General features: G+C 23.3%; 4 protein-coding genes across 4 annotated transcripts; all 4 read left to right on the top strand.

Moving 5' to 3' along the window:
- Nucleotides 1–1,387: 1,387 nt before the first annotated feature.
- Nucleotides 1,388–2,378, top strand: OCT59_000298 (uncharacterized protein; the record flags this gene model as incomplete). The annotated part of the gene is made up of 7 exons (XM_066138742.1): nucleotides 1,388–1,395; nucleotides 1,464–1,495; nucleotides 1,567–1,605; nucleotides 1,671–1,724; nucleotides 1,800–1,862; nucleotides 2,208–2,264; nucleotides 2,347–2,378. The coding sequence occupies 7 exons, from the start codon at nucleotides 1,388–1,390 to the stop codon at nucleotides 2,376–2,378; spliced, it is 285 nt and encodes a 94-aa protein (XP_065988209.1).
- A 735-nt stretch (nucleotides 2,379–3,113) lies between these two features.
- On the top strand, nucleotides 3,114–3,458 carry OCT59_000297 (uncharacterized protein; the record flags this gene model as incomplete). The annotated part of the gene is made up of 1 exon (XM_025311190.1): nucleotides 3,114–3,458. One exon carries the CDS (start codon nucleotides 3,114–3,116, stop codon nucleotides 3,456–3,458), a length of 345 nt encoding a protein of 114 aa, XP_025174057.1.
- A 1,979-nt stretch (nucleotides 3,459–5,437) lies between these two features.
- OCT59_000296 (uncharacterized protein) lies at nucleotides 5,438–7,135 on the top strand (the record flags this gene model as incomplete). The annotated part of the gene is made up of 1 exon (XM_025332297.2): nucleotides 5,438–7,135. The coding sequence occupies one exon, from the start codon at nucleotides 5,438–5,440 to the stop codon at nucleotides 7,133–7,135; it is 1,698 nt and encodes a 565-aa protein (XP_025174058.1).
- Nucleotides 7,136–11,308: 4,173 nt separating this feature from the next.
- Nucleotides 11,309–12,968, top strand: OCT59_000295 (uncharacterized protein; the record flags this gene model as incomplete). Its single annotated transcript, XM_025332298.2, has 2 exons — nucleotides 11,309–11,712; nucleotides 12,281–12,968. 2 exons carry the CDS (start codon nucleotides 11,309–11,311, stop codon nucleotides 12,966–12,968), a joined length of 1,092 nt encoding a protein of 363 aa, XP_025174060.1.
- Nucleotides 12,969–13,972: the final 1,004 nt, after the last annotated feature.

Below are 13,972 nucleotides of genomic sequence, written 5' to 3'. Positions count from 1 at the left end.
ATTATGACCGAAATAAAATTTTTTATAATGAAGGAATAAGAAGAGTTTGTGAAAATTGTAACCAAAAATGTTTAGCTACATTATATTGTGAATATTGTGTTCGAAATTATTTAAAATATAATTTTTCAAATTGGACTTCTGGAAATAATGTTATTGATAATTTAATAAAAAGTTGTCAAATGGAAACATTTACGCCAGATGGTATTATTGAATGGATCCCATATAATAATTTAGAAAATATTAAATATCTGACAAAAGGTGGATTCTCAGATATTTATACAGCATATTGGATTGATGGAAAATATGATGAATGGGATTCTAAGAAGCAACAATTAATAAGATTAGGAACTCATGCTGTAATACTTAAAGAATTAAAAAATGTTGAAAATGCAAGCCAAAGTTGGTTTGAAGAGGTTTGTAAGTTAAAAATATTTAAAGAACTTAAAATTTAAAATTTAATTATTAATAATAAAATTTATTATTTTAAAGGCTAAATCGCATTTAACTTTAAGCAACAAAAATTCAGAGATTGTTCAATGTTTTGGTTTAACACAAAATCCATCAAATGGAATTATTTACTTGTAATTATGAAGTTTAATATGAATTTAAGAGAATATTTACAACAAAATCATAATCAACTTACATGGAATGAAAGGATTAAAATTACTTTTTTAATAATTGATGCACTTTATTGGATTCATAAAGAGAATTCAATTCATAGAGATTTGCATTCTGGAAATATATTATATTCACAGTTTAATGATAATTGGCAGATTAGTGATCTTGGATTTTGTGGTCCTGCAGACAAACCATCAACAAGTATTTATGGAAATCTTCCCTATATAGCTCCTGAAGTTATTAACGGAAAAGGTTATACTTTTAGATCTGATATTTATAGTATTGCAATGCTCATGTGGGAAATTTCATTTGGACAACCTCCATTTATGAATTATGAACATGATTATATTCTTGCAATTGATATCATTGATGGTATAAGACCAAAAATTGTATCAGAAATTCCTTTGGAATATAAAAGTTTAATGGAGCAATGTTGGGATGCTAATCCACTAAAAAGACCTGATACTAATACACTTTATAAAAAAATTAAAGAAATTAAATCATATTATCAAAATAATCCAAATGAATTACCTCAATTAATAACAAAAATAGATAAAAAAACAAGCAATATTTTAAGTAGTAAACTATTTACAAGTAAAATTCATAAATTTGAAAATCTACCTGAACCAAAAAATGCAACAGAAGGTATGCTTTTTTAATGTTTATTAACTATTTAATTTTTTTTCTTTAATATTATAATTAATGATAACTTTTTTTTTTAATTAAATAATAATAGAAGAACAAAAAGGTAATCAGTATAAAGTTAATAATGTTATTGTATAAATCCTTTAATTAATAACTAAATCGAGATAATCTTTTTATTTAAAAATAGCATTGTATATCAGTAGATCATATGATTTTAGTCTTTCTGATAATAGTAAGTATTTATTAAAATAACATTGAATTTTTATATAAATAAAATATCATATTGATTGGTTTTCATTATAGCTAGTAATCTTAGTAAATCGGGTAAAATTAATTTTAAAGGTAATTTATTTTTATATTCAAGTTTTATAATGAATAAATACTAATTTATATCTTAATTACTTTAGAAAATGATAGTAAAGAATCATCCAGATTATTTAAAAAATTGAAAGTGGAGAATGGTAAAATATTTAATTCTAATTTTCGTTGAAGATAAGAATGAATATTTTATTAAATTTTGATTTATTTTATAATAGTAGACGTACAAAATGACCATGATAGAGAAATAATGCAGCAACGATCAGATATTAGTGTTAATGGTAAGTAAAATAAATTATTATTTATAATAAGGCTGTTGCAACTTAATTGTTTGTTTAACGTCCAGGCCTTTTGAAAAAATTAAGGGGGGAGGGGGGCTTAAGTTAAACAAACTAAATAAATAAACATAGGAAAATTTGAAAATTTCAGAAGGGATTATTTATCATTATATGTTTATTAGCTTTTAAATTTTTTCAAAAATAGAGGGGGTATTTAATAATATGTGTTTATTAGATCTCAAATTTTTAAAAAAATAGAGGGGGGTGGTGGACGTTAAACAAATAATCAAGTTGGAACGGCCTAATGATCAAGCATTATTATTCTAATTTATCTTATTTATATAATAGATGAAGTACAAGATAATCCAAATCTTCATTCAGAAGAAAAAGATAAAACTCCCGATGGTTTGTTTATAATTTAAATATTTTTTTTAATAAAATTAAAATAATAAAATATATTTATTTACTAATGTAATTATTTCTTTAGATGGATTTCAAATTAATTTTCAATTAATTTGAAAACAAATTCTTTTTTTAATATTTATTATCTTATTTTGAAATTATTTAAACACTAAGATTAGAGTAGTAAAAAAAAAGATTCTTAGTTTGTAATTTAAATAATTCAATCCTCTATATTTTTTATGGGACTTTTCAATTATTAAATAAAGATATTATAAATTATTATAAAATATTATTGTAAAAGTAATTCTGTAACGACGCTTTAGTATTTTACAATAAAAAATTATTTATAAACCATTCATTTGATTAATATTTTACGTTACGAAATATAAAATATTCAAGCGCTGATATTACAAGTAATAAAAAAATAAAGTTTTTCAATATTGTGCTATCCTTGCAGCAAAGCAAGCTTCTAATGATGCATATTGGTATAATGACCTTATGAAACAGAACCTTAGAAACAAAACCAATAGAAAACCCAAAATGAAAATAAATTTATTGCCGATCATCATAAAGTATTTGAGCCTTTAGTTAAATTTATTGATTCAGAAGAATCGAGGGACAAGTTTGACCGACATCATTGACCCATAATTTTAGCTGTTTATTGGCAAAAAGTAAGGTCAAGTAATTTTAAGACAAATTATATTCGAAGAGCGCAAATATCAAATTGTTCTAATTATTACGTTTGGGATGAGTTGGACATGGATCAAAACTTATCATTGAATATTATGGAAAAATTGTATACTATGTTCTAAGTAACCTTAATTATTATTATGGCATAGTGTTAGGGCGAAAATGATACTAGGAAGTAAAAGAATTTTTGAATGGGATGTTATTGTTGAGAAAAATTGTACATATGCTTGGGTTGGAGTACGTTCATCAGAAAATTTTAATTATGAAACTTTTGCAGGAACTCAATCTACTGAATGGGTATTAAGTTACGGTGGTTATTATTGTTGTAATTCTGGCAATTATATAAAAAATTATTGTCCATTATTCGGAGATGGCACAAAAATTACAGTTCACTTAGATATGAATAAAAGAACTTGTGCTTTTACGGTCAATAGTACAAAATATCCGGAAGTATCAGCATGGAATAATTTACTATCAAAGCTTTATCCAGTGACATCATTATTATGATATCCTGGTTCAACCTCGTTAAAAGATATTTAATTGTGAATTATAAAATAAAAATTTTTACGTCATTATTCTTTAGCTAACAACAAGAGTTTGGGAATTTAAAAGAATCTTTTTAGTAGATCGAGACTAAATTCGTTCAAAAAATATGTTTACGTACGAAATTTATATTAATTCTATTATTATTTTTCTTTTTTCTTAATCGATCGAACCACGTGAACAAAACATGAAATTCTTACTATAATAATTTATCAAGGATTCAAGATTACTTAAGAATGTTATAAGTCTAAAATCTTGTGATTAGCTAAATGTTTCATAATGTAAATATGATGTAAACATTTTGATAGCCTAATTCATGAAAACAAAAAATTAATCTTTCTATTTTAGATCTCATACATCGAAGAAAGCGACGTAATTTTTTTAATTGTTTATTTACTAATTTATTAACCGCAGTTACTTTATCGGATTTACTAAAATCGACAAATCTAATATTATTGTAACCAACCATAAGAATATCCTTAAATGGAAGTACTGAAATGATTACAAAATATTTTTTTTTTCCTAAAGGAAAAATGATGAGAGGATATTCATTAGGAGAAGATGACGTAAGATTATTAATATGTAATCCAAAGTATAGTGATGTAGAAATTTTATATGAGGATGAAAAGAAATTATACAGTATACTTAATGAATTATATTTTTTTAAAAAAAAACATCTTAAAAATTTTTGTTGTTTATTTAATTAATAGTAAAATTCTTTAGATCATATTGTAATCTATCGGCAATTATCTTTGAATGTCTATACTTTCTATATTAATTCCAAAGCTAGATAAGTATTGTTTAAAATCTGGCAAAATTATATTTATCATAATATATATTAATAAAAGAAATACGTTTATTACGCTAACAGGTTAACTAATATTTGTAATTGGCTTTATTGTGTAACATAAATCACGGGTACTGGTTAATACTTGAACCAAACATCGAATCTGCTATACAAACTGTTATTATATTGCGTAACCTATATGAACTTGACGTTGGTATCACTAATAAAATTCAATGTTTACGAAAAAAAGGATAACTGGTTAAATAAAAAAATTTCTTATTGTCAAGTTATGGAATATTCATACGAATTTTTAATAATAATATATACAACACCTTATTAAATTTTACATGAAAATGGATTTTTAAAGTTTTTCCTTAATATTTAATCAGTTTTTTAAAATTTTGTAGTTTATTTAGCCTTGACACACTTGCGACAGAATTTAAAAAGAATTATTGGCAGGTTATGAGTTATTAATATGAGTAACTAATATATTGAATTCAGAAGTATGGTTATAAAGAATTATAAGTTACTTGATTTGTACTTTAATCAAAACTAGAGTGAATATTTATCATTCAATTTATTTTAATGTCATTATTATTACGAAGAAAGGTCCAGGAAATATCATCAAAATGGAAAAAAATTTCCAGAAACTTCTCAGACTAAAACAATACAACAGCTCACGTTTTGAGTCAGAAAAATAATATCTTTTGATTTGGATTTTTTTTTATTTGGTTATAAAATATATATCAAAATTTCAATAGCCTGTTATTAATATGCATATTATTTATAAAAACTATTAATATATTATAAATATATCATTAAATAATATCCTTATTATTCTTTTAATTTTAGAAACTGATCCACTTTTCACATTATTTTGACTGTTATTCGAATTACTGTATAACATGTATCAATTGTATCATGTATGTAATAAATCGAACCATTTATATCATACATTGACCAAAGCTATTTAAACGAGTTTTAAGATAATGATCGCCTTATTTGTGAGAACACGTGAGCACACACTTTTTAAACAATCAACATAATTGCAAAATTGTGCGACATCATCGGTATCACAATTCCGGAAAAACTTAAAAATTACCTTTTTTTTGAATTTTTATTAATAATCCCCCCCTTTTCTATTCCTTTGCAAAAAATGTCATGTTCAAAAATATTTTCTGGAAATTTACCTGAATTAATGGGTAAAATTATTAATCATTTTCGGAATGATTTTTCAACGTTACATTCATGTATCCTAGTAAATAGAATATGGTGTCGTTTCGCAATACCAATATTATGGGAAGATCCATTTTCAAATCCTTCTAAAAATAATCGTTTTATTGAAATTTATTTTCATTATTTAAATGAAAATGATAAAGCACAATTAAAAGAATATGGAATTAATAATTATTTAATTCTATCAGATACATTATTTAATTATCCTACTTTTATAAAATGTTTAAATACACAAAATATTATGCTTTTTGTTGAAGGTTGGGTTAAAAATTTAATAATTGTTGAATCTTATAATACCTTTTCTACACAAGATACAAATTTCCCTTTATTTCCAAGTTCTTATCGATGGTTAAATGCTTCAAAATTTGTTTTTTTATTATTAATTAAAATATTTATTAATAATGGAATACATTTACATACTTTTGAAATTAATATTCTTTCTGATATGGATTGTAATTATTTTAATATTGCTTTAGGATTTATTTTACAAAATCCAAATTTCATTTATAAGATTAAAAATTTAAAATTTTATTTTAATGAAAAAATTATGAATGTAAATTTTTTTTTAAAATTTTTACATTATAATTGTAATTCAATTACATCACTTCATTTACGACATTCTGGTGTAATTAATTATGAATTAATTAAATATGATTTATCAAAATTAATTATTTCACAAAAAAATCTTGAAAATATTTTATTTGAACATGATAGATATGGTACATTATTACCATTAAATCATTTATTATCATCTTTAAAATTTTCTAATTGTTTAAATACATTAAAAACAATCATATTTTATGAAATTAATTTTAAAGGTATTAATACTTTATATGAAGTATTTCAACAATTAAATGCTTTAGATTCTATTCATATTCTTTATTGTTATTCTTTAACATTAAATTCTGATTTTATTCAACAAATTATTAATCTTACTAAACCATTTAAATTGAAATCTTTATTTATGGAAGAAAATAATGAAATATTACAAATTGATTCAATACAATTATTATTACAAAAATCTGGTGATTATTTAGAAAATATTGGTTTTAGATCATTAACAGGTGATCAAATTAAACAACAATTATTTGATTTGGTAAAAAATTATTGTACAAAAATTAAATTTTTTGAATTACTTGGTTTTAATAAAAATAATTTAAATTCTGTACTTGATTTAATTAAAAATTTTAATCAATCACTTAATTATCTTTCTATATATGATCATAATCATCCTGTTGGTCTTAGTTCAATTATTTTACAAAATTTAGGTCAATTACTTCCTTTTAGATTAGAATATTTATGTTTATGTCTTAGATTTAATACAAATGATTTTGAAATATTTTTAAAAAATTCTCAAAATACTTTTATTAAAAAATTAGTTATTAGAAATCAATCAAGAGGTGAAATTGAAAATATTTTACCATATATTAAAAAATATATTATGAAAATGAAAAGAGTTGAATATTTAGCTATATTGGAAAATTTATTTGGAAATAGTGAAGATTTGTTTACTTCAATGGATGAAGTAGAAGAATTTAAATCATATAATATTAAAGCTAAAAATTATGATGATTTATATATTCAACCTATTAATTTTATAAAAGAAAAATATATTTAAATTAAGGCTTGTATAATTATTGGGGTAGTTAAATTGGGATTAAATCTCCTTCTGGCATATGAATATCATTGTTTCAACTATTCATTAGTTTTTCTATTATCATGATGTATTTTCTACAATTGTAAGATACTGCTGCATATTACACTTTTTCCTTCAAAAAAAGCCTGATCTACAAAGAAAATATTAAAATAGGAGAATAGGATATAGGAAATTGGCCAGATTATGTGTTATATTGTATATATTCACTTATGAGTTGTTTTGTAAAAAAAATAATTATACACATATTTATAAAAAATTTATTATAATCTTATATTACATTAAAATTACTCAACGTGAAAAATAGCCCATGTGAAAAAATTTATGTTGAATATATTAATGATATCAATGATGTCTTATTACAATTATGTTATAAATAATTATGCACACTTTATGTTATTACAATCACTTTCATTAAATAATACAGATAATATAAGAAATATCTCTTCGGATATGATGATAACTTGATTTCACATACAGAATATTATTATATTATGTGGCTGAAAGTCACATAGTATCCTGGTGGTAAATCAGTTATCATCCACAACATGATTGACTGGATAACAAAATTATTATTTTGATTTTACGATATAGCTTCGCTTACTATAACAATAAATTCGTTAATTTAATTAATAAAAATAATGTTTACTTATAGTAAATTATTTAATATAGTCATAAAGATAATAAGTAGTATATCAAATTTATTTCTTCAAGTTAAAAAATGGACAAATTTGTATTCACGTCGTTAACCTATTGAGATACTTCGCATCTTAATGATACAATATCCAAATAATATATTGATCGCTGCATTAAAGCTAACCCTTTATGCTTTATTGCTACGCTAATCATGTCACACAGATTTACCCAATTTAGGCAATTATTATTAATATTCACATGTGGCTGAAACTTCAAACTTAAATTTTTTGCACCTCTTATTATTTTCTTTAAAAAAAAAATGTCGTCAAAATTTTTAGTAGAATTATCTAACGATTACGAAAAACTTTTTGAAACAGAAATAGGATATGACGTTATTATTTATGCTGGAGAAGAACCAAATGTTAAAGAAATTCATGCACATTCAAATATTTTATGTATTAGGTCAAAATATTTTCGTACTGCATTTTCTAATGAATGGGCTGAAAAAATAGACGGAAAATTTATTTTTAGAAAACCAAATATTTCACCTCATTTATTCAACATCATTCTTAGGTAACGTAAACATTTATATAATTAATTAATATTTTAGCATTATTCTATAACCGTAAATATTAATTATTTAAATATATATTTAGGTTTATTTATAGCGGAAATATTGAATTGAAAAATTTGCAAGGACCAGATGTATTGAAATTATTAATAGCAGTAGATGAATTTAATATTCAACAATTAATTTCTCATATTCAAGAATATTTGATTAATCATCAAACTGAATTTTTACATCAAAATCCAACTGGTATTCTTGAAATTGTTTATCAACATGAAACATTTACGGATTTATGGAATTTTTGTCTTGAAAAAGTTTGTGAAGAACCTAAAATCTTATTTAATTCTGATAATTTCACTAATTTGAAAGCTCCTTTGTTAGAATTATTATTAAAAAGGGATGATTTAAATATGGATGAAATTGAAATTTGGGAAAGTTTATTAAGGTGGTGCTTTACTCAACAAAATATTAAAAATGATCCGACAAAATGGAGCAAAGAAGATATTACAAAGATTGAGAGATCATTACATAGATTTATTCCTTTGATTAGGTTTTATAATATTAGCCCTACAGATTTTTTTTACAAGGTTTATTGTTATAAGGAAATCTTACCACAAGATTTGATTCATAATCTTTTAGAATTTCATATAGTTCCTAATATGAAACTTAAAACTAATGTAGCACCTCCAAGAAAATATCAAAAATTTAAACTTGATTCAACCTTAATTGAATCAGAACATGTTTCTCTTTTTGCATCATGGATTGATAAAAAAGATTCCTCATATTACAATAGTAAAAATTGTCCTTACGAATTTAAGTTATTATATCGTTCAGGTCAGGATGGATTTAATGCGGAATCATTTCATAAAAATTGTGATAATAAAGGTGCTACTATTTGGATAGCAAAAGTTAAAGGCTCAACACAATTAATTGGAGGATATAATCCACTTGACTGGAGTGGAAATGGTAATAAGAGTACTACAGATAGTTTTTTATTTAATTTTACAGATGGAAATGATATTTCTTCCGTAAAATTGAGTCCCATAAATAATCTGAAATGCGCAGAGGCTATTTATTGCTTTAATAATCAAGGGCCCAGCATGGGAAGTTTATATTGCAAGAAACCCAATAATTGGACTTATTATGCTGGTAGTACCACTTACCCTAATATAGGTATTCCATCAAATTTTACAATAGAAAATTATGAAGCATTTAGCATAGTTAAGCAATAATAACACGTGATGTCGATTTTGTCCAAAAATAGTTTCAACAATCTTCATTTTCAAAAATTACATAAAATTACATGAATATGTGATTATGGTATTCATATCGCAACATGTAAATAACCAATAAATTTTCTGTAGTTAAATTACAATTTCTAAAATTTTTATAAATCTTAAATTTTAATTGTACCTTGCTTCTTAGTAGACGGAATTATCATGAAAATTTTAAAATATTTACTAGAGTTAAATATTATCTTGTCGTAGTTTCAATGGATGGACTAACAGTTAATGAGAATATTATTGAGATACAATAATTTATATGTACTGTAACTTCACTATTTTTAATAAATCTTCAATATGATTTTATCTCCTTTATTTTATTATTTTTATTATCAAATTTTTTGACCAAATGACAAACTAAAAGTATAAAATTTTAAAGCACACTTCATCTACAGCAGTAGTAAACTGATACTCGGCAAACCTTTTAACTGATTATTATTTATAAAAAGTTCCCTAATTTTTAATTCTTTTTCATCATCTAACTCTGATAATTTATTTTAAGCTGACAGAATTGTCAAATCTAATATGGTGGTGATTTTCCTATAAACCAACAGTGAGATGTATCTGTCTCATAAGGAAAGAAACTTTTGAACCTTAGAAATATAAACTCTCTTCATTGATTGCTGATCTTATTTTATTCAATCATTAAGATTTTTCTTTTATCGATTCTTTACAAAAAAATACAAATTCGAAAATCTATAATTTTTTTTTAATATGTATAATCAATTACATCGTCTAGTATCCAATTTGCACCAAGAAGAAGTCTATCCCATTTATCAATATTTTGTTTAACAAGAGGATAAATTTGATATAAAATAGAAGAGCTAAAATTCATTTAAAAAACTAAAAAGGAAGCATTAGTATAATGTTTATTTCTGCAAAACAGACAAATCTTTATAAATTTATTAAATTTATTGGTTAAATAATTTCTGACTTTATGAATATATATATGTATCACACTTAATAATAAACTAAATTATTGGATGGAATAATAGAGATATCAGTCTTCGATTGATATCCCATGAGTTAAAGTTTCAAGAGTGTTATAAGTATGAAAGACAAATTATACTAAATGATGCTTTTCAAAGTAAAATGCATTGGAATAAAATGCTTAATGTTTATATTGACCCAATTTTTTTATTTTTATTTTTCAAATTAAGACAGAATCATGTGACAGGCACAACAAAGTTACGCTAATTCTTAACTAAAAAAAAAGGCCCTGAACCACAATAACTCAAAGGCAATTGTATTGAAACAATTTATTATTTACGTATTATTTTAAGTTCGAAGCGAAAAACTAAAATTTGCGATTTCATTGGGTTATGATCACGTGAAGGACAGAGAAAAATTCACGGGATCGATTTTTTTTTCATAGTGCATTGACACTTCGCTTCGCTCCGGATAATAATAATCATGTGACATATAATAATCGCATGATTTACGCAGTTTATATATAGTGCTCATAATTATGACAGATAACCACTCTTAGAATAAAATAAATAAAATAATAAATAGGTCATGTAATTATGTGCAAATATATGTAAGTTTGACGTTAATTTGTGCGATAAACGGAATTGCCCGCTCCGAAATTCATAATAAATTTGACGTAACCTTCGGCACCCCTTTTCTTTCCTCTCTCTTTCATTTAACATGGCATGTTCAAAATTTTTTTCAGGAAATTTGCCTGAGTTATTAAACGAAGTCATACAATATTTTCATTATGACTATAAAACATTACATTCATGCATATTAGTTAATAGATTATGGTGTCGTTTAGCAATTCCATTATTATGGGAAGATCCATTTTCAATCAGATTTCCTAAGAATTATCGTTTTATTGAAATTTATTTGTGTAATTTAAGTGATGATGATAAAACAAGATTAAATAAATATGTAATCCATAGTGGCTTATTTCCTTCAAATACATTATTTAATTATCCTAAATTCATTCAACATTTAGATACATATAAAGTCAGTGATTCTATTAAAACGTGGGCATCTACAAATTTACCAACTTCACATATAGTGAACTTTATTACAGAACTTATTGTTAGGTCATTATTTCTAATATTCATACATTGAAAATGAAGTAAATTTGCATAGTTTTGGAGTTATAATAAAAAACTATGAAGAATTTGAATGTTTTGATGCGGCTTTTGAATTAATCTTACAAAATACCAATTTCGTTCATAATATTAAAAGTTTAACACTTGATTTTGATAGTAAAATAACTGATAATATAACAAAATTTTTGGAATTTCTCTGCTCTAATTGCAATTCAATTTCATCACTTTATTTTCTACTTCCAATTATAAATTATTATCATCCAATAATCGAAAAAAATTTATCACAAATGATTAAGCTTCAAAAAAATCTTAAAAAGATTTCATTTAGTCATAATTGCCCTTTGTCTCTACTATTATCATTAAAAAATCCTAATTGTACAAACACATTAAATACAATTATATTTTATTCTATTGATTTTAAGAATATAAATGTTCTGCTAAGTGAATTGTTTAATCAATTGAATGTTTTAGAATCAATTCATATTGTTTATTGTTATCCTCTAGATTCTAAATTTATCCAACAAATTAATAATATTAACTAACCATTTAAATTAAGATCTTTATTTTTGGATAAAATAGATGAATCATTAGAACCATTAATACAAAGATCTGGCAATTGTTTAGAAAATTTTAATATTAACAATTATAAATCACAACAATTATTACAATCACTCAAATTATATTGTAGAAATATCAAGTTTTTATCTATTGAACTACATTATCAGAATGTTGATTTAATATTCAATTTAATTAAAAATATTAGGCAAAATCTTAATTATCTTATTATTAATTCTGATGGTAAAATTAAATTTAGTTTAATTTTATTACATAATTTAGGACAAATTCTTCCTTTTAAATTAGAATATTTGAGATTGGTTCTTGCAATTAAGGGAAGTGATTTAGAAGTATTCTTAAAAAGTTCTCAAAATACTTATATTAAAAAATTGTCAATTAGAAATGCAAAGAATGAAGGAACTAGTCAAGATATTTTACCCTATATAAAAGAATATATAGTGAAAAAGAAAAGAGTTAAATATTTAGCGATTTTAGATGTTTTTTGTGGAAAAAAAGTAGATTTGTTTTCTTTGAAAGATGAAGTAAAGGAATTTCAATTATATGATATTCAAGTTCTAGATTATTATGATTCAATTATTAATATTTATGATTTTATAAATAATAGTTATTGGTTAGCGGGGGTAAAATATCGAGGGGTGACACGATATTTTATCCACCATAACCAATAACTAGATTATTGCGTCAGTCACGCAAGATCATGCTATTATTATAGTAAGAGTATATAAAAAGTATAACTAAACTGCAAATATATTTGATATTTAGCCATTAATAGAAAAATATCAATTATTTAGCTATCAACAAAAAATATCAGTCCGTCAAAATCTGCATGATCCTATTAGACTGACCAATAAAAGAAACTTATTAGTTATTTATGCAATTTGTTTTATATTATCACTATAAAATAAAGTTAGCTTTAATACTTTAAATCTTCTGTACTGTATTACTATTTAAGCATTGAAATTTTACGCTTAAGAATTTAAAGCTCGCTTCATTTGTTGTATTTTAATTCAAATATAACAACTTGAAAATTTAATAAAAAGAAATAGCATAATAATATAAGTAAATTATTTATAATAGGGTAGGTATACTATACAAAAAGAATTTATTTTTTTTTAAATTAATGATAAATGAAATTTTTATATACAGTATATCTCCAAAATAAATTTGAATTTTCAAATTTATAAACTTTTTAGTTATTTTATTAAAAAATATATATATTTGAATTTTAATATTTTACTTTGACTGCTCTCATTTATTTTTTAATCAATTGTAAAATATAATGATAATTACGAAAAGCTCGTTTATTATTAATAGTGAACTATGGGAGATTGGATTGAGCTGGACATGCCTGTAGATAATCCATTTTACAATTTCAAAAGATTTTAAATGGTAAAGTTCACAATTTTCACTATTAATTCCGAACATTAAACTTTACAAGTGAGCTTTTCGTAATTGTCATTATATTTTACAATTAATTAAAAAATGGATGGGAGCAGTCAAAGTAAAATAGTAAAATTCAAATATTTTTTTTTTTTTAATAAAATAATTAAAAAGTTGATAAATTTGAAAATTCAAATTTATTTTTTTTTAAAAAAAAATTCTTTTGGATATATTTTAATTATAAATAATTTAGTTAGATATTATTATGCTACAGTATTTCTTTATATTTAAA

The sequence above is a fragment of the Rhizophagus irregularis genome, chromosome 1 (genome assembly GCF_026210795.1).
Source record: "Rhizophagus irregularis chromosome 1, complete sequence".
Taxonomy (NCBI): Eukaryota; Fungi; Glomeromycota; class Glomeromycetes; order Glomerales; family Glomeraceae; genus Rhizophagus; species Rhizophagus irregularis.
This window is presented reverse-complemented; position numbering and strand designations above follow the sequence as displayed.